Raw genomic sequence first — 22,413 nt, forward strand, 5'->3', positions numbered from 1 at the left:
GGACCTGGGCAGCGGAGTATATACCTATTTCTAATAGGTTATTATTCTAATTCATTCTTCACCTTGTTTTAGTGTTTACTCACTCGAATCTGCTCACCATGCTTTTCCCTTCAGTTCTCTTTCCCCCACACCCACACGCACACCTACACCTCTAGTCTTTTAATGCAAACACACCGGCTTGATCTGCATCTTTCTGTCCATCTCTGCGTGTGTCTGCTCTGCTGTATTACCCCATCAGCAGTACATTTTATAAAGTCGCAGAAAAGACACAGAACTCCACAGTTCCATCTTTACAGCAGCAGGTGCACGGTATGTGGAGGAGGATTTTTAATCACCTAGCCTATCGAAACGACCGAAACACACTTCGTACTGAATGACATCTACTGGTGTGTTCACTGTTCACTGCTCGCTGTTTACCTGGTTCGTGCTTGTAATGTAATACCAGACAACTTCTCTATCTAATACTAATATAGGTCGCCAAATATACCTGGGCGGTGAAGTCCGTATGTGAGAAACACTGGTAACTTCCTTTTACTACCTGAATTAGAGACACAACTCACACAGGTGAGAGATGGCCTGAATTGTAGTCATTTTCTCCCAGTTTGAAAAGGCCATCCATCTATGCTGTTTCATCACCTCAGTATGGGCTCACGGTTTGGCTTCTGGAACAAGACGAGAGGATGGAGAGGTGAGGGAGCAAACACACAGGTATGTTTTATTGATCAAGCACAAGACGGGAGAAAGCCCGTGAACACAAGAATGAATAATGCATTAGACGAGGGGAAAGGAAACAGAGATCTGCTGAAGCAGTGAGGTGAATTCCGAGGCAACAGAAGGACAAGAGGAGACGCCGGGGTTTGGAGAGGGTTTGCCGTGTTTTAAGCATCCACATTTCCTGACTAATGGAGTCAGCAAGAAATGTTATGCTTATGTTTAAAGTGGTACAAATACCTATTAGAGGTCTGTATCCTTTAGCATTTTGATTGCAGGTTGTTATTTTTGTCACTCTGTCCAGGGTGTTCCAGCCCCACTCCCTACTATTTAAGAGCAATACTGAAAGCAAGACTCTTTGTGATCGTTTTGCATATGTATGTGGTCATTTTGCATTTCTTTGTAGCAATTTTGGGTTTCTTATGCATTGCTATAGGTCGTATCTCTGTCTAGTAATTTCTTGCAGTGACATTTTTCAGGTGAAACCCTGGGGCCCAGTGACCCCTTACGACCCCTGGCCCTGTGTCCAGTAGGCCTGCTCAGAAATCAATCTATCCATCCATTAATCTAGCTCAAGCTTAACCACATGCTCTGTAAACTGTGTTTTTAAGGTCACATCAACTAGTGGTATTCAAGGCTCATTTTCACCACTAGAATAGCTTATTTTCTATTTCATGGCTGTTGTACTACAGTAATAGTTTCTGAGCTATTAGATACTTGCACATGGTCATGCTGTAGAGTATCTGCTTCCGTTCTGTGAAAAGCTTGCGCACATTTGTTCTTGCTGATGTTTTAGTTGAAGAGAAAACTGTGGGTCCATTTTACGTAATGAGGTTTTAGTGGGAGTTTTTTCTTGCTGTCACTGAAGGCCTAAGGTAGTGGGATTGCCATTTTCATTTATCGTTTTCATTTATTGTTTCATTATGTGGGAGCTGTGAAGCCTTTTGAGACTGCGTTCAAGGGCTGTAGACATAAACTTGACTCATATCTTAATAAGAATGCTGAAACACTGAAAACAAAGGTGTAACGGTCCATAGGTTATATCTGGCTGAACTGCGACTGGAAAATGAATTAATATTACAAAGTTGGCCTGATTGAGGCACTATGGATGATATGCAGGACTGGGGATTTTGGAGCACATGACCCTTAAAGACCTTTTCTACACGCAATCACAATAAAATGAACATATGTAAAAATAAATAAATAAAAATAAATACTATTTTAAGTCAAGTAGCTTTAGTTATTTTCATGCCATTCATGTGAGCTGGGAGCCAGCAGGAAGCCAGCCAGCTCTGTCAGAGGAAGTCTCTATTAAGAAGGATTCTAATGTTCATGCCGAATGGATCAGAGTATGTTGCAGGTGAGCAACCTACATTGCATCCATGTGACCGTATGTGACACGCTGAAAGATGCCCACACCAAACATTAGTGTGTAGTTGTTGCAGCTAGAGGGGGAAATTATAATTTTGTTCAGTGATGTTCAAAGATTTGTACAGTCACTACACTAGGTACAGTAGTCCCTCAGGGTTTCCTCAACGTCTTCATTTCAGCTGAGTACAAAACTTGGTCTGTGCAAGCACTGTTTCCAAGCTAGTCCCAGTTTGTGCCTCTCGTGGATGACTATTATATTCAAGTCTCATTTTTCAAAAAATAAATGCGGGGTGATCTCTGAAAAACCCTGAAGGTGGTTAACAACCCTTAACACTGTTCTAAAAATGTTTCCAAAATCCCGAAAGACCATTAAGACATTTCCTTTCCATGTAGCCAGAAACAACACATGCCATTGCTCTTTTTGTAAAACCCAAGCAAAATATTGAGTAAGGAGATATGTCATTTTGGCTACCATCTCTGTTTGAATTTGGGAAAGGAGTTGCAACTTGGGAGACAGCTTAAACATCTTTTAATCTAGCATTTATATTTAGAAAATATTTCTATTCAGATGGCTAAAACAGTCTTTGAGCACAGTGGTAAGTGTTCCTCTAGGTTATTCAAAAATCAACAGGTATATATATTTCTGAAAAATGGATGCTTAGCTCTGTGACTCAAATGTAAATTTAATATTAGAGGCACAAACTGGGACTATTTATAAGATTCATGGCTCAGCAGCCACATGTTTGCAAAAGAGTTGTCACATCGTGACTTGTTCCTGTCGCTTTTCCAGTCTTTCAGCAAACTTAGCTGACAATGACGCTTAAGTCACCAGCGACGAGTGCTCCACATCTAAAATTTACACATGCGGTCGGCTGATGATCAGTTCACTTTGAGGATTCTGTGTTAAAGCTTTGCTGGTAGCCTGCATGTTCTGAACACTTTTAGTTGCAGCAGCAAAGTGTATGTTATTTATGCATTACTTCCAGTTGATTGTTTTCACTTTCAGTGCCATTTGTGTGATGGCCAAACACTAATCAAGAACTGCCATTTTTAACACAACCGTGTTTCTTTTGAAACAACTCCCTCTGGACATTTCAACACAAGACACAATACTTTAAAAATAGCAAATGTGGGGAAACTTTTAGGAAATATGTTTAAGTTTTTTGACTGGAAATGGCAGAAAAACTTTTGTTTGTAGGCAATGTTTTTCGTATCAGTTTTTTTTTAAGGCGATGTAAAGTTACCTGTAATAGCTCCACCTATTGATTGATCTGTGTAATTTCTTTTTGCTGACTTCAGGGAGAGATTTGAAACGTTTCCACACATTTGATTGCTCAGGGACTTTTGCTCTCTCATGTCCAGATTGTTTGAAGGCAGAATATAAAGAAGCAAAGGAAAATGCAAAAAGAGTTCCAGCACCTGTAGTGCTTGGACCTCAAATTGCAGCTGAAAACACCTCTTAAAGCATATTTCCTGTGGGGCTATTTTTATAAAAGTATGTCTCTGGTGTGCTTATAGCCTGGATTATACTTGATGGCCTAAGGTAGGAAGACAAAAAAACCCGTAATGCACAAAAGGCCAGAGGAGGCTTCAAAGACTGCAGATGAACCTTTGTCACTGGAGCACTGGAGCTCTGATTAGTGCTTGGGGGGGTGGGGGTGGGGGGGGGGACTTTTGCCCCAGGCCTGTCTGGAGGATCCTGTGAGTTATTCATTAAAATTCTTCAGACTAAATCTTTTTATTGTAGTTTGTGCAATTCTCATGTCCCATGTTAATCCACCCATTAAAAGAGCCACATGTTCCACAGTGCACAAATCTGCAAAGTGGTTAATTTCATTAGATATTTCTAATTAATATCCTATTAGTTAGGTGCTACAAAATATTTTAATGACTCCAGCATGTCTCAGTGATGGGACTATATAAACAATTTTACATGCTGATTCCCAGAATATTTCCATCGTCCCTCCTGTTTATCAGCCATTATTACAGCAGGATTACACATAAATCCCTTCAGCGTTTCCTGTTGAGGAATGACAACATGGCGTGTGCTGTTTAGTCGAGCCACAACATTTAATACACACCATCGCAGGAGACATGCACTTGCAGCACTTCACACTGCACTTTCCCAACTGTAGCTCTCATTTTTTAAACACATACAAACCATAAAATAATTTAAAACAAAACACATATTAAAAAAGGGGTTACATTTTTTTATACACGTTCATAATACTGATTCATAAAATGTATCACAGAAATTAGCTTTTGACACAGAGCAAACCATAGGAAACAACTCAGGTATTACACTGACACTGTGCTTGTTGATAGTTAGCAGAAAAACTGTGAACTGGTGACATCTGAGAGGGAATGTCACGGAGGACAAGCGCTGGAAATAAGAGTCTGTTGGGGGGGGGAGGAGGAGGAGGAGGAGAGGGAGGAGTAAGGGGGTAGGTCTATATCTGTCCCTCTCTGATGAGAAACAATCCAAGTGTGCTGAAGGGCAGAGAGGTCGATTGCTAGGCGTAGAAGGTCTCTACTTTCACTGACTGGCAGAACATCGTCATGGAGAAGACCAGGCCCAAGATCTGCACAAAAACAAGAAACAGATTGGACTTTATTGGGTTCAGATGTCCGTGTAAAGTCGCAGTGAAATGAAAAGGAAGTCTTCTGTCTCTTTGGCTCATTCTCTGTATCATAATGTACATCTGTTTGACAATAAATGCCAAAAAAGATAAATTTTCTCATACTGTTATCTTACTTTTATAATTATAGGGAGCATCTGTGCAATATTAATTTATTAAATATTGCACACATTGGAGTATGCGGTTGCTCTTCTCTTTTATTGCACATTGTATCTTAGCTCCAGCATCTCCACTTTTATCTAGTTATCAGTGATTTTTGATTCTATTTGATTACACCAAAAAGCTTTTCAGTAGTTTTGATCCATATAGTTTTATAGAAAAATGCAGACAAAATGCCATTAAAATGCCACTCTGTTGTGATAAATTCTTGTTTTCACTGAGTTAACATTAACATTTGTGTATAACAAAGCATTGCTTTTTTAATTTTACAGTTGGATTTATTTATTGTCAGTGTTTTTGTGACGTTTTTCTTTCTAAGGTGCCCTTTGATATCTAGCCAGGACATCAGATGTCCCATCTTACAGTTTTTTGGTTGATCAGTTCCCTATAAAACGACTATGACTAAGTAATTTAGTAATAGGTAAGAAACTAACATACAACATTTCAAACAAACAAAATACAAATGTATGATTTGTCACTTTAGTTATTGAACAGCAATGATACAATAAAATGTCAATGCAAAAACTTTACCCAATACCGCAGATTGACGTAGTTATGTAGTAGTAATGTAAACACATCTTATTCTCTCTGTTTTCAGCCTTTTTTCTCCCCCCAAAGAGCCCCCCTTGCCAAAATGGCCTCTTGAGTGTGTAAATCACAAAATGCCAGCTTTGTGTTGCGGTGCGTGCGGCCTACACAGAACGTTTGCAAAACCACTCTAGCTGTCCAGCTGGGGCTGTGTTGCAGCAAAGTTAAGATGACAACTTCCTGTGGTTTCTAAACTTTCTCCAGTGCAGAATACACAGCTGTCGTCATTAATCTGTAGTTATGTTTTAATTTTTCAGATGACGTCGCAACCATGAAATAATCTGGTCAGCTGGGCTGTCTGTCCAACTCCTTACCAGATGTTGGATGTTATACAGTGTTGTGTGACAAGATTTCTACAAAAATTACATGGAAATGCTGATGTAGATGCAATTTATTTTCACATGAAAAAATAAAATTTGTTTCATTGTATTGAATTGGCCTAACATTTTTATTCCATACATTGTACATAAGGGAGTCATGTCTTAACCAGTTTACTGTGTAACACTTCAAGGATGCTGTTAATAAGATCTGAAGCAGATATTATCACTTCCCTGTACACCCTCTGGTGTTACTCCCATCAAGGTCACAGTTGGCTCTTGAGGGAAAATGTGAGGAAACACTTCCTTGAACACTTCTTCCCAAAACTTACTACCAGGATACAGTTTTTCACACCACAGTTTCTTCACCATTTGTCAGAGGATGTTGGAAAACAGATTTTTGCCAATGTGGTGTCCTGAAACATAACTACCTTTCATTTCAGATTCCTGCATTTGTGTGAGCTAGTATATAAACACAAATGAGATATGTGTGTGTTTATTTGAAATTTCTATACCCCGTTTTTTTTATTTTAAGGAAATATTTTTATTAATACATAAAATATATAAATATAAATATAATAATAGAAAATATTCTTAGTAGGTTAGACATTATTTCCTATACCTATTCTCTGTGTCTAATGCTATTAAAATCAAATTTATACCGGGGTTTATCTAAAAACTCTAACTCTTTTTTTAATACCTAAAATACTATCAAAGAAGGATAAAATCCTTCCTAAAATGCTCTGAAACAAAAAGCTGTTCACCACCACTTATAACCACCACAAATAACTTAGCTACTGGTCATACCAGACCAAGTTAGACTGTAGCAGCTAAACCCCTCAATGCAATGAATTAAATATTCATAAAACTTTTCATTTTTTTTAATAAAGAAAGTGATATTTCTTCTTTCAAGTTATATAAACATGCATTCATTTCTCTGCCTTGCCTGAACATAAAGCATAACTGCACAATTCTCTGTATTGTATAATGCTGTGAGTCAGCTGGCAAACATCACAGATAAATCTTTTTCTGGTTTTCATTTTGCTGCACATAGGATTTTCAAAAATGGTAGTGAGAATCCAACGGGTGACTAAAAATGAGCCTACAGCGTCACAGGAGCCTGGTGTGATATTTCACCTCTCAGACTGTGGAAGCACATCACATGACACTTTGGTGGAAAAAAGATTAAACAATTTTATGGAAAGTCAGACCCTCCATTGTGCTCTTCAGTGGTAACACAAGAGGCTTTTATGGGCTCCTGCTGTCCAGAGGAATCCTGTGTTCAGTGCTTAATGCAAAGGATACTGGAAGGTTTATTTATCACAAAGTAAAAACCTCTGTCTGAGGCTGAAGTTAATGACTGCTGAAAAAAATAATTCCCACAACTTAAAAGTTATAATTACCTGAGTAAGTGCTGTGCATAGAGCAAAGATCCAAAGTGCCACCAGGTTCTCATTAAGCCAGTCCTTTACCCGCTCGTAGCACGGCTGTGAATCACATACAAAGAATAAGCAAACATTAGCCGACAAATGTAACCTCACTATTTAGATGTCCAGTGCTATATACAAAAGGATGCTATACCATTTACACTGAGTCTTCTCCTGCCGTATTAAGAAACTGTGATGGAAAATGTTCTTTTGCTAAAAGATCCCTCGTGGCAACATCCTTATCTCCCACTTCTCCTCCAGGCTAATATGCTTTTGGGAAACTTTTCCGAAAAGTCCCCGCTGTCCTTCTCTCCCTTCAGCTGTACAAACAGGAGCAATGTGAATACGCGAGCAGCACATACACCAGAGGCAGTGTTAAGACATGAGAATGGGCTGAATGTTTCATGTCTGACATTGCTTGAATGCATTCTGATGGCATCTTGACAAAAGATAATTCTTCTACCTCTCAGTGCTTCACTATTTTTTGTCACTAAGGCATGTTAGAATACATTTCAAAATCTCTCCACACTCTGTAAAATGTCCCTGAGCCCTGTGCCCAAGGGGCAGAAAGAAAAGAAAGATAATTATTAGTAATACAAGGAATACAGCAATGCCCTTCTGGGTCAGGGATGTGAGCAAGTAATAAAAAAAAGATGTTGGCATTAAAAGTGATGAGTGGCATTTGCGACAAGGCCCATGTGGCACATGGTTCCTTCACCTCTTAGACATTTTAAAGATATGTGTGCTAAACTGTATGTTTGATTATATTAGATACACTGGAGAAAACACTGTCTGGCATACTGTAGTAAAGGGAAAGGTGCTATCATAACAGGCTACGCCGCTGTTCTAATTAAATTATTAATTTCTGCAGACATGCCTGTGCTATTTTATAAATCTCATTACATCAAAAGGCTGAGTCAGAGCCAGGGAAACCAAACACAACCTGCTATGCATTTCACTACTGCCTGAAACATTGGGGAACCAGAAAAATATATTTTCCTTAGCACAAGGTGAAATAATTGTAGGCTGGATCAATATGGAAAGTCATGCAGTAAGCCAAAATCAAACTGCTGCTCAACTGCAACCCTCCTGGACCACAGAGCTGCATCTGAAAATATATAAATTCATTTTATTGTTTGACTTCCACTGCTCTCATAAGACCAGAAAACCTGAACCTGCTAGTCCCATTACACTACATTCTACATTCACAGTGCCACAAGCTTGTGATACAAAATAATCTAAGCTTTAGGCTCCACTTAATAGCTTTTCTGAGCTTTTAACTTTATTTACTTTATTGTTTATTCAGTCTCTTCAGTCGCTTTTTCAGAAATCTTAAGATGTTGAAATAGTTTTTGGCAAGTGTTGACTCCTTGTGACTCGAAACCCCTAGGCTAGAGCCCCACTGGGATGCTCTTGGTGGTCCGTGCTGTTTTAGCCGTGTTTGTCCTGTTCTTATGTGAGGCTGGATTCTCATCATCCATTCCTTGGCCTGGACTTCCCCCTGGATCTGCTGCGCCTCCATCTGTCTATCCTCCTGCTCACTGATAAGATGTTCCGCTCTCTGTAGCAGGCTCCTGACACCTTAACCTGGAAAAGGCCTCGATTGAAAGCTTTGGCAATGTAAACATCCATTTCCAGTGCCAATTAAGCCCCATTTAACTTCATTGAAAGCTGAGAAAAGCTAGTAGGTGTATAATTGTGCTTGGTTTATTTTGAGAAATTGATTGTTACCGAAAGTAAAAAATTAACTTCCATGCTCCAAAACAAAATAGGCTGTTTGTCATTGCCTTTCAAAACACCCTTAATGAGTGTTTAATAATATTGCACCTCTGTGGTTAAGGTTTGTTAAGAAAACTACTTAGTTCGGGTTAGAGACACATCAGAGTCATGGTCATGGAGTGACTTAAAGGATAGGTGTCTTAAAACAATAGTCAGGTGCCTATATGAACATTTATACAGGTTTTACTTGGAGTATTCCTTCCTTCTATTCACACTGGCAGTTAACAGATCCGTTCCAGTGTTACAGCCCTTTTGGTTCAAAATTCCCTCTTATGTTTTCCCCCGTGTTGCTGTGCTGTGCTATGGCGTTAACATGAAAAGGGAATTTTGTACTAAGAAAAAAATGTAACTTTGGAATACACTTGCTTCATTTGTATAACTTAGCTTGCTTCATATTATTGCTTTAGATCAAGGACACTTTGTCCCCCCATTTCTTACATTGGAAGTGCACTGGGAAGGTATAGCTTAATGGCCAGTACTGTATGTTCCTTTATCTAGAACAGCAAGACAGGAGTCCTGGAAGTCATGGTATGGCCCCCACAAAGCCGTGATCTTTACATGTCTATTTTTGAAAGCATTGATATTTTACAGCATTTTTTCTACAACTGCCTAGAACCATTGCACAGTACTGTATATTTAAAAAGAAAGGATTTGCAGGTATTATTGAAAGAGAGAACTGATATGCTTCAGTGTAAACTACACTATCTGAATCCTTGCTCTGCAGGGCAAACATTGATCAAAACACAAAACTAGCCAGATTAATTTGTTATCAAAATGTCTTTCAAACTAGAACGGCCGGTGGAATTCACAGGTCTACGTGAAGGCCAACAAGCTGTCCCCTGAAGGAGGTAAATATGCATAATATTGAAAAAATGTTCAGTGGTTTATGCAGAATCCTTTTTTCAGGAAAAGTAATAGAAAGACATTTTAAAAGGTTACGTCTTTCATTTTTTAAATTGAAAACAGCGGCAGTTTGGCCTTTTCAATGCTGGATGGACAAATTAAATCGAGTTGCAAACAATTGGAATAAGGGGTTTCTATTTAAAGCACTTATGACCATGATGGTATAATATTTAAGATCTGGAGAAAAAAAAAACAAGATTTACTGGAGATTTACTTGATTTACTTTACAGATAAATAAGATTTATAACTAGTTTGGTGTCAAAAAGCAAACTTGTCTCCTGCTACTAAATGTGTAAAAAGTGTCTTTGACCCATGATTCTTTAAACTGTTTTATCATAAAGATGGAAACAAATAAACACCACCATCTTTCTGAGTTTTATAATGATTATATTCAATTGTATGATGAGTAAATCTCACAAGATCCATTTAGTTGTTAGTTGTCATCTTCAGCAGCATTGTATCATACTAAATATGATGAGATGTATGAAACACTTGATCTGGAAGTTTACAAACCATGACTGTTTTTACAGGCAACATCTGGCACATTTGATATGATTTTTTAAAAGGGCAGATTTACCATTTTGTTGTATCAACTTAATAACATCTGAAGCTACACTGAAATCGCTGTCATTATTGTTCATCATCTTCACTCACTGTGATGTGCAGTGACTGCTTTAGTTCTGTTGGATGATTTAAGTAGACTACTCAGTGTGTAAAGTGGCCCTAACATGTTTTGACAATGACAGTGTTTCAACTTCAAAAGGTTTTTATTTTTCATTTTACCAGCCCTGCCATCACATCTTGTTGTGACACTTTATATTCATGTTTCATGTTGATGCCTCCAAATAATATCGCAATAATAATACATATTTGCACTTGGCAGAGAGGCTGGCTGCTGTTGGGTTATTCATCTTTTCTTTTTTTAGTGAACTGAATTAGTTACATGAGAATTTAAATGGTCCTTGAATTTAAATGGTCCTTGTGTTTATTAAATAGTTAGTCAGTTTCCTAGATGTACTGCTCTTTGAGAAAGTGATTGATGCATCAAACAGGTATGAATCATCTTGATGTGGATACGTCCATGCATGAATAAACTTTGTGAAAGGTACTCTAATCAATATTTTCATATTAAGAATTGAAGAAAGAACTATGTGTAATAGTTGTAAAAGGTGTCTCTTTGTCCAACCCACAGAATCATCAAAGCTATTGTCTTTCTGCTCATTTCTAATGCGTTAACGGGCTTTAACTTTACCTCACCACTATCATCAACTTCATTTCCAACTGCTTAAAAAGCTCATTTTAGATCATGTGGATGAAATATTGTCCCAAGTGGCTGTTAACACACTTTGGAGCTGACTGAAGATCACCAATAGATAAGCTAAACTGAATGTGCATCCAGTATTTGATGTATTCAAGACATGTGGCCTTGTGGGACCATAAATTGTGAAGAGGACAGGACCTTAAATCGAACCCTGAGGGATCCCACAGGAAACAGTGGAGTCAGGATGAGAATGAACTTCTGACACAGATGAGAACTTTTGGATACATCTGATGAAACTCAGTCAAAGGCTGAGTCAGAGATACCTACCTACTCTGTGTTTCAGCATAAGAATAGCGTGGTCTACTGTGTCAAAGGATGATATATAAAAGCTAGAGGAAGTTGCCAAGAGGAGATCATTAGTCAAGAGGGGTGATTCTGTCCAATAGAGCTAGGCCACTGAAACCAGACTGGAATTTTCAAAGATGCTGTTCTGAAGCAGTTCAGTAAAAATCTGTTTTCTGTAGCACTTTGGGGAGAGAGGGTATTTTAGAGAAGAGGCTGGACTACTGTACTGGAAAGAAAAAGGCCAATTGCCAGTTTTCAAGCTCTAGCTTAATTTAATGACCGAAATAATAGTGGTCATTAATTGTGTTAATGACAAGATTATAGGGAGAGTGTCAAGAGAAGACATTGTGTGTGACACAATTTGCTTCAGTTCAGAAATGGTAATGATACTGTAGTAAAAGTCAGTGCAGCAGAGTTTGCCAAGGGTGATGAACAGGTCACAAGTAGGTGGAGTAATTTTATATCTGACTGAATGTGTAATTAATACAAGCTGTCCCTACATATTATCTCACCACACCCAATTACCTCTCTAGTGACAACTTCCAGTCTTGCTAATCATGTTACATGCGCAGATTAAGCCATTTGCATACTGTCCTAACAATATCACTAGATGCACACAGTGTTACATATTCATTAAGACACACCTGCAAAAATGAGGTAGCTTGTATTTTACTGTTTTGACTGATGCAATCCCCTGTATACCCATTTCAGCTTTTTCACCAGCATCACAGTCATGCTTACACTCATACAACACGCAGTCCCTCTTAGCAGATCGGGCTGCTTTTTCACATGACACTATTGATTTGAAACTCAACCCTTTTTTTCGTCTGGGTTGACAGCAGCAAAGAAACATAAACTGTATACAAAATCTTTGTGGCCTATTAATGGTCTAAGAGATGTGAAGAGATGCTCCACAGTTTTTTTTTGTAGTAGTTAAGTATTTTAATGTTCATTGAACCTTGTCTGTCCTGTTGAATAGTTAATTTCCTGAGCTTATATCACAATCTCTGTATGGTACAGCTGCTTAAAATTTTAAATAAGACACTGATTATACATCAGATGTACATTAGTAGCACCAGCAGTCATGTCCTTCTGGACAGATGTGATTAATTCAATAGCAGTAATTATGAATATAAATCAATCAATGTCTTGATGTTTGCTTGCTAGTGCTGCGCAGCTAAGGTCTAAAAAAAGACAAAAGAAGAGCAGGCGTGGTTTGTGAGCCAAGATTATTTTCAATAGGTAGCTGGTTATTTGAATTATTAAAACTTCTTGGAAAGGACAGCAAATATGTTGAGTCATACTAATAATGGTGCCGAAAGGCTTTGGGATCAAACGAGGAATTATCTTTCGATATTATGAATTTACATTTAAATTAAATATGACCAACACTGTGATGACCTCACCCAATGTGTATCTTTTCTTCTTTGTTTTTAATTTTTTTAATGTGTACCTGAAATTATATTGGAACATGGTTCCCCAGTACAGGTCAGGTAGACCCTCACAAATATAGATAATCAGCTTAACAAAGTTGCAGTTTCTGCTCGCGCCCAACCTTCTACCATTTTTGACTTCTGGAGGTTTTTGGCGTGGATTTGTTAGTCCTCTCCCCTGGCCTATTATTACTTAGGTAATGCGCTACAGTCTCACGCCACATGAGACCAGACTGGTTTTGGGTTGTGTACATGCCAGAACTCACCGCTGTCCACCATGTCCCTGGGTTGTCCAGGCCACAGTTGTCGCTGTACTCCAGGCAGCAGGAGTCCGGCACACGGGTGGCATTGTAAACTTCAAACCAGTCTGTGTGGTTAGTTACTCCACAGCAGCGAAACTGCACCAGAGAAAGACAATGAGTCAAGAGAGTCAGACCTTTTATTATCATCACTAAAATCCTAATGCACAACATAAAATAAGCATCCTCAGCTGATGGAAGCTAAAATTATTTACCTGCCAAGAATGAGATTTAGTGGATAAAAGAATTCACATGTGCTCAATGCAGAAAACATTTCATCTTCCTGATATTGAACTGCACCCCTTTTGTACAATCCACATCTTATTTGTCTCAAAGCCCTAAAATCATTTTCTAACGCGCCTGCTTCTTTTATCTACATCTTCCCCCTTTGTGATTGGTATAGATTTTTGATAAGGGATCATGGCTTTCACCACAATTCAATTCATCAGTGTACTTCATGAAAAGATAAAGTGCCTCTGATGTTTTGTTCATTCAGTGGACTTTAATTCTAAACAGGAATAATGCTGCCTGAGTCGCTCCGCATGCCGCTTCGTGCACAGAATCAGGGATTGTGTGTTAATTTAAAACTCCCTCACCCGCTTAAACAATGGATCAAGATTGCAATTTATCATGAACTACAGCAGAATTCAAATGACCAGAAAGCATTTGAAGAATAGTTTTTAAACTTCGAGAACAAATCAAAGGCTAAAACTGCACAGAGTCGTAATAATCAAATGTTATCACCTCAGAAAGTTAACGACCAGTGTGGCGTGTGACCCTTCCTGATTTATTGTACCAGCACTTGGCGCCCTGCGGATGTTTTTTACTTCTTCGTCTCATGTATGTAGATCCTCTTCTATTCCATAAGTGGCCTTTAATAATATTCAGGGTGGACTTTGCTCCAGGGACATCTGCTGTATTATCTATTCAGTGACTCAGCATGTATGAAGGAGGCTTGGGAGGAAGAGCAGTGACAGAATGAGACCTGCCTTTTAATAGTCCTCTTCTCAGCCAGACTTCATGGAGCCCATACATACACACATCAGCACTGATCTGACAAGGAAAAAAGCACATTCACGCTTGCACACATACATTGTCAAACGGTGGCTCTGTCAGGCTCTGTCCTCATGTGTTCCTCCTGTACGCAGAAAAAAACCCCTCACGCTGAACATTAACACCCACACATGCAGTCTTTGCATATATTATTTGCATAGCAATACATTTCTCTGTCATTATTTATGCCTTTTCCGTCACCATACGCTCACGGACACACACTTACACACTTATACAATATGCCTTCCAGACAGTAGACCCATGCATGCACACAGAGGCACATTTGCTAATGGAACAAAACTACAAGCCATAAGACTGGATCTAGGATGTAAAAAAGGTCCAAAGAGCCCAGAATTCTCCAATCTATCATTTGATCTCGCCAAAAGGCATATACCAGCAGCAGCATCCGTCCTTTGCAATCCGTAATTCCAATTCTCCATTTCTCACATTGTGTCGTCTTCGCAGTGGAATTTAAAAAGATACATAAATAATACAATGGAAAAAGCACATCAAAGTGAGAGCTGGAAACAAAGATTACCTCAGAGAGTCTATGATGTTTGCATTAATCTCTCTGACAGCATTTTTGCGAAGCATTTAAACCAGAGACGCTTCGAGTGTTTGTTACTGTCGGCAAAAACATTTAACACATTTTTTCTGGATTGCCAGTATATTTTACCAGCCTGCTTGTAAATGTCTAGAGCCCATTAGCTACAAAAAAGATTTTACTGTTTTATTTAAAATTGACACAAAATGGAGAAATGTAAAATCAAATGGCCTTTCAACACTGAACTACTCCCGTTTCATTTAATGTGATCACAGTGGTACAAATGGTAAAACCTAGCCAATAGAAAAAGTAAGCATTGTCACAATGAATAATGCAGTCAAAACATCATGTATCTCAGCATGTGACAAGGTATTTTGCATGACTTGGCTTGCTAAATGGCACACAAGTTAATATTGAATGTTCTGCGATGTTCAGAGCAGGATGTTTGAGCACCATGACCTCAGCAAACTGTGACTAAGAGAAAGAAAAATCTTAAAACTTTGTGTTACATCTTCCAACTTGTGTTTTAGATCACCCCAAACACCACCACCCACCCCCTCCAGTGATGTCACATCTTACATCAGTTTGTACTATCATCCAGGCGTTGGTCAAACCCACATTGCCCTCTGCGCCGAAGAGCTGGAGGCCCTTCTTCAGATCCCTCTGGGCGTAGTGATCAATCTGAGAAGACAAGACAGGCTAAATGGTTGTATCAGACAAGAAAATAAGATCATTTTAACAACCTAATTTCAAGTTTGATTGAAGTATGATGGAGGACGCGTTCCTTTTAAGCATCACATTTTTGGATATTTTCATTTCAACAGCAGTGTATTATGTTAGAAGCGAACCAAGTAACACACGTTGTGGTTTTTAATATAAATTTTATGGCATTATCTTTATTTGACAGTTTAAATCATTTTCATGGTTAACCATTGTTTTATGTGGTAAACCCAAACCACTGGTTCACATGGTGGACTGCTTGTAAAAATGCATGAAATAGAATAGAAAATAATAAAATAGACCTTTTTCCGTTTTTTAATACAGCTGAAATCTTCCAGTTTGGGGATATTTTAGTACCATTTCTTCATTATATTGACTACCCATGATTGTACAAAGGATCCTTATGTATATTTTTGTTTACCGAATGTGTTGTGTGTGTTCAGCATAATTAAAAACACACACATTTTCTTGTATACAGCAAAAAATATACACAACATCTAATGATATCCCGTGGAAGACCGCCAGTTTACATGGTTTCAAGGTGGACTAGGTGGTCACATGGCAGACCATTTAAGCACCAGTTGATCTTAAACACATGGTTTTTTAGGTAGAACAATGTGGATGTTGATACCTTACTGTTTCTCCTGTTATCAAACCAAATGGACCGAGAGAGACTGCAGTCTGTACTGATGCTCATGTTTCCTCCAGTGTTCTTACATGGTATTAAGACTAATAAACTGTGATAGAAACAAGTCCACTTTGCCGAACTTAAAGGAGCTGAATTGGATTTGCTTTGATTGAACCAACACACTGCATAATGGCAGGTTACTGAGCCACTGTTCAATAAACAAGCTACATGCAGATCCATGTTCGTTTAGTTTAGAAGCTCTGGTTCAGCAGTGTGAATCTAAACAAACAAGATAAAATACATTTAACAAAATCAGCTTTTCCAGTAAGCTTTGAATCAAAGAGAACAAACTGTATGTGTGAACACAGTCACAGAGATAAACATGCTTAAATACACTGAAGCTTTGCAGTTGCTGAATCTAAAATACATTCATTTAAAATTAACAATACAATCAGAGAGCGTGGGCGCTATGTACAAACAGCAAACACAAACTCCACACACACACACAAGCTGCTCAGCCTTGTTTACACATTTACATGGTCCATCCCATCAGACATCAATTGCATGGATCTCCACTGACCTTGCTCTCTCTTGCAGCCTTTTTGCCTGTGAGGCGCAGCACACCAAACACTTGGTTAAATCTCTGTCTTCAAACACTCACACAATGAATATGGCCTTAATTTTATCAAACAACATTAAATGTTGAATATGGATTGGAATATATACATTTAGTTATATTAGGGTGTGAACAGGGTAAACTGTAACATGGCAAAGCTTTCCTACGGATTTTGGTCACTGTAATGTGAGATTTCCATGAAACAAAAGTCTTTTTAATTAAGCGGTACTAATGACAAATAATGAAGTTCTTTACAACATCTAGATGTTAAGCCCACCCATAATACACCAGACTGGATTAACACACCACCTGCTGGGCTGTTATTGGGCTTCCCATTTTTAATCTGGAGGTTCTTGAAACTACAAAGCAAAATTAGTTTCTGAATAAATTTATGAAACAGATCATGCAATTGCAGAATCCTACGTAAAGGTAGAATAAGAGTGCTATGGAGCAATATTTTTATGAGTGGGTCACCATTTACTTTGAACGTACTGTACAATGAAGTGGTGATGCAATACATATTCCTGCAAAAGATGTCACATCATTCTGTTAATTGACAACTGCTGATAAAAAAAAAAAAGTGAAAGAAATGCAGAAATGTGCCAGCACAGCTAAGAATGAAGAATACAGCAAGTAAGCAAATTAGCAAACATGGATGTAAACTATGCCGGACTATGCAGAAAAGTCTCCTTTGCAAGTGTTTGATGAAGAAAGAAATCCATTCAGCAGTTTCCACTCAAGGAAATACAACTTGTGAGTGAACGTCATGTCACATGATCTTGATCTTGACTCTCCTATTAGGCAACTGTTTATGCAATCAATCATCGATTTAAGAGGATGCCTCTTTTCTTGTAATCTGTAATAGAGGAGACCACATAAAGAAAATGATAATAGAGCAAGAAATCAAGAAATGTGATGAATGAACAAACAGTAAATGATTCATTGTACTTCCTGACTGTTTTTGATTGCAGTATTAACATTCCAAGTAAATTCAATGTAGTTTTTGAACCATTTGGACTAAATGCGCGGTTTGGGGCTTCTCTGAAAGATAACACTCTGGAGTGTCTAACCCAAAAGTCAAAATGACTGTAAGTGCTACTGGAATTGATTAATATAAGTTTGAACACACTAAAACTATTATATTTTTCATTTCCGATTGAATGTTGCTCTGTGTGATGTGTGTGCAAAGACAGTGAAATACTTTGTCTGTCACAATAATAGGATGATGTTATGAAGAGTCAGTTCTGAGAAGGATATTTTTATTATAATTAAAGAATATGACAGCAGTCTGATGTCTTGTCATTATGCAGCTATTATTTTGAATTGGTAAGCCTACTCCTTATTTCTCTCATAAATACAGAAACGGGAGGGGGAAGGTCACATTAAACTAGAAATAAAATATGTAAAAAGTATTGATCACTACCTACCACGGCCCTGCTTCTTACTTAAAGCTGGAGATCGTTATTTTTAGAATTTTATTGGCTACAGGAAGTGCCAGACATCGGTACAATTGCTTGCAATTGGCTCAGCCTACCCAGGAAATTATAGGGGCTGGCCCTTCCTTACAGCGCGGGCGCTCATTGGCTGCGAAAGGGACATGTGAGCTCCTATTGGGTCGAATTTGGTGTCACTCGAAAGGTCAGAGTTCAACAGCTAATTTGAATACAAGCTATAGTAGTTGTTTACATTCAAATCAGAGTTATTACGGTTATAATAACATACAGCCGGGTCTGCTGGCAAATATGAAACGATGCGGCAGCAGTCCCTGGGGATTTATTGATGGAATAATGTGTTTTGGAGTAAATATTTTACTGGATTGGATCGTCTGGACGCTTGACAACGTAGCAAGACCGTTTTTTGTTGGAATATAATCTATCGGTGGATTATAATGAGGCTTCATAGGTGAGTCGCGTCAATTTTGCTTGTACTGGTTGGTCTGACAGAGGCGCTGATTGTACCCGCTGTGGTGATTGTATCTTGAAATGCTTTGCATTGGTTGAATCAGGGGGATTTTAGCTTTCAAACGCTGTATCATATGCGTATGAATGTAAACAACTACTATAGCTTGTATTCAAATTTTAATTTAAAGCCCCTCCAGCCAGTTTTAACTGCTGTTTTTGGTTAACGTTCTTTCTCAAACAGAGAATGGGGGTGTGGCTAATAGTCGGACGTAATACATTACCATGACAACCACAAACTGACCGGCTGGAGTGTTCACTAACGATATGTTGCGTTAACATCACTACCTGTAAAGTTTAGTACACTTTACTGTCTGGCAGGAGTAGCTATTACTTACCCATGATAGAAACTAATGTGCGAGTATCAGCTGTTATCAATCATACAGTCGATGGTCCTGTCACACGATAACTACAGTTACGTTTTATGGTGCGCTTAACGTTAATTTACCGCGGGGGTGTGGGGGGTCTATTACTCTGTTGAACTCTATGTAAAGACTTCCGACACCGTTGCCTCCGCCGATGCATTGGTAAAGCGGCCGTCAGTAAAATGCATGTTGCAGACTGTGACCTCAAAGCATTTCAGGTGCATGGTGGTGCATGGTGGTGCATGGCGGTGCATGGCGCCGAAAGTGAACGAAAACCATGACTGACCGTGACAAAGCATACACACAGTTGCACCCTCAGCACTGTCAAAGTGTTGACGTTACTTCAAAGGATGGCAGTTTAACTGCAACAACTGACATAAATACCCAGGTCCGTACATACATGCTTACTACAAGTATAAAAGAGATATATTCTCCTGAGCTTTAACATACTTCTCAAAAGTATACTTTGAATAAATTGGTAATAAATATATACGTAATTAAACTTTTAATAACTATGCTTGAATAAAAGTTTTTTTTTTTTTTTTTTACAACATTTTAGTCTATTTATTAAAAATATATTTATTTAACTCTTAGTACTATTTAGGTGTACTTTGTGGAAGTACATTGTTAAACAATTACACTTTTAGTGGGTTAAAAATATATTTATGCCAAACATGCTTCATTGTGTAGGCTACTGCAAAATATTGTAATTATTTATGTAACTGCCACATGTTTCAGCCTGATTTCCAGAAGTATGATTTTTAAAACATATTTTTTTAACATTAAAATATATTTTTCAAAAGCATATTATTTCTTTTTTTTCGTTTCTTTTCTTTCTTTTAATTTTTTTTAATCAGGTAAATAGCTAGTTGAGATCAGAGACCTCTTTCATAAGGGTAACCTGGCCTAGAAGGAAGCAGCACATGTTGTTAACTTAACAAACAACATATAGAAATAAGCATACTTTAAATCATAATGTAGTTATATTTGTTTCTGTTTGTAAACAGTAAACACATGTGTACAGAGGGGCGAAGTGTGCAATCAGAATCAAGGTTTTCAAATCGACGACCCAATCACACAACGTGAAAGTCCGCTTCACAAAAGTTAACGTGTGAACTGTGTTGAGAGAGGGAAGCTATTTCTGTCAGGAAATCATTTTGTTTCTCTGGTTTCCTTTGTTTTACTTTACTGACTCGGACTTGGGAAAAGTGGACACCACAGACATAATAAGAAAAAAACACAGAAGAGAAGAATATCCGGTCACCTCCTTGCAGAAGTTAAATGTGAAAAGAGCTAAAGAGGCGTGACTGGCAAGGACAAGCAGGAGAAGACAGACGCAGAGACTGCCAGCAAAAACGTCTTTCTTGGTAAGTTTATTATTGTTAGCAAGACAACACAATTGTGTAAGTTAACTAAAGTTGAGCTCACTCTGGGTTTGGAAATATTTTCCTTGGTGGATAGCTCTGGTGTGCATTGGCTAATGGTGGAGTTATTTGTTATTTTAATAGCTTCATAATTGACACAGCAACTTTCATCTGCCTTAAACAGTGTTGGGAGTAACGCGTTACAAAATAAAGCAATTAACGTTACAGTAATGTGTTGCTTTTTGCTGTAGGGCAGTTTTTAATGAAAAATTAAAATTTCTGGAACAATTACCAATCTTAGTAACCTGTTGCTGGAATTTGATGCATGCATATGAGCCCTCAATTCTGCTTTTGCACTGTTAAAATGACCAGCGAGGTCTTTATCAGAGTAATAAATGCAACTAATATGTTGCTGTCTGTGTGCTAAAGAATAGGTTCACATTTTTATAGTCTGCCTTAATACTCACATGTCCATGTTTACAGTAAGTTATTTGTCACTGTAATCATTATTCCTGCCCATATAGTGTGTAAAGACACCACAGTTGTCATTTTTGTATAAATTCATTCTAAAGTTTAGTTGAAGCTACTATGAATCATCAGCGAAGCATCTGTGTTAGACTATTCAAAAGTGGATATCTTCTAAAGGTACACTGTTTTTTAGAGATTTCACTTCACTGCAACCATGGAGGGGGAATTATTACAGTGACCAATAACTCAGTTATAACAGTAATGTTAAAGTGTACACGTGTATGTGAGAATTGTTTTAAGACGTGCTTGAAATAATGTTTTTATGTACCACACGATATAATAGCTTGTGATGTTATGTAAAATACTGCTCAACTTTATGTCCATTTGTATGGTCATAGATCCTGTATTCAACTTTTAAAAGTTGAACCTACCCTTTGCCAACTTTAACCAACTTTATGCTAAACCCAGAGTTGGAATTTCCTGCCTTAGCTCAAATAAAAAAAAAAAGAAATAAAGAATAATAATAAAGATTTGCTATAAGAATAGAATTACAGTGTTTATAATGATATGCAAATGAAGAACTAAACTAGGTGGAAGTACTGGCCTAACTGAATATTTATTATATCTCATTTGCAACTGCATTTCTTTTCTTTTAGAGCGTCCTGGGATCGTTGCCTCACTCAGATGGCTCAGAGGCCACAAAAATCTCAAAGGACCAGCTGGACCCTCACATGCTCAGTGTGCTCATACACTCACCTAAAGGATTATTAGGAACACCTGTTCAATTTCTCATTAATGCAATTATCTAATCAACCAATCACATGGCAGTTGCTTCAATGCATTTAGGGGTGTGGTCCTGGTCAAGACAATCTCCTGAACTCCAAACTGAATGTCAGAATGGGAAAGAAAGGTGATTTAAGCAATTTTGAGAGTTGCATGGTTGTTGGTGCCAGACGGGCCGGTCTGGCACCAACAACAACCAAAAAGTTATTAGTGAGCACGTAAGGAGCCTAGCCAATAAGGATAGCTATGTTAACTTTAGAATGGGCCTACAGCTGTCGAAGATAGCACGCTATTCATAACTGGTAGTCAATAGGTGCGTTTGAGATGACTGCAGCTGACTTTCGCCGATTTGATAGGCTAGTGTAATGTGAGATGCAGGCGACTGCGGGGGCGGGGTATAAAAACAGCGCCGTCAGACACCATCTCCCTCCGGTAGACTGCGTGAGCTTACTGTGAGCTTAGAACAATGATCAGGCAAAAGGTGGTTGCAACTTTGTGCAGCCAGAGAAATGCATTAATAATGCATTATTCTCATACTGAATGGTTTCATAAAGCACCTTCCCAAGATATTAATAGTGGCTCTTGGAGTATACTAGTAATAAATTACTAATATGCTGAAATGCTAATAAAAATGTTCAGGGAACACATTTAAAATATATTTAAATTGTTCTAGTATAGCACA

The 22,413-nt window shown here is 38.2% G+C and overlaps 1 protein-coding gene across 2 annotated transcripts in view; it reads right to left on the reverse strand.

Moving 5' to 3' along the window:
* Nucleotides 1-4,128: 4,128 nt before the first annotated feature.
* The window catches only part of tspan4a (tetraspanin 4a), a 163,402-nt gene continuing 145,117 nt past the window's right edge, over nucleotides 4,129-22,413 (reverse strand). For both annotated transcript variants that reach the window (XM_038700589.1, XM_038700588.1), the window contains 4 exons: nucleotides 15,409-15,510; nucleotides 13,200-13,331; nucleotides 7,189-7,272; nucleotides 4,129-4,664 (listed from right to left, as the gene is read on the reverse strand). In XM_038700589.1, coding sequence (XP_038556517.1) covers nucleotides 4,596-4,664; nucleotides 7,189-7,272; nucleotides 13,200-13,331; nucleotides 15,409-15,510 — 387 coding nt within the window. In that variant the 3' untranslated portion in view covers nucleotides 4,129-4,595. The remainder of the gene's footprint in view (nucleotides 4,665-7,188; nucleotides 7,273-13,199; nucleotides 13,332-15,408; nucleotides 15,511-22,413) is intronic.

This window comes from Micropterus salmoides, unplaced genomic scaffold (assembly GCF_014851395.1).
Source record: "Micropterus salmoides isolate LMB-PRFRI ecotype aquatic unplaced genomic scaffold, ASM1485139v1 Ms_hic_scaffold_6, whole genome shotgun sequence".
Classification (NCBI taxonomy): domain Eukaryota; kingdom Metazoa; phylum Chordata; class Actinopteri; order Centrarchiformes; family Centrarchidae; genus Micropterus; species Micropterus salmoides.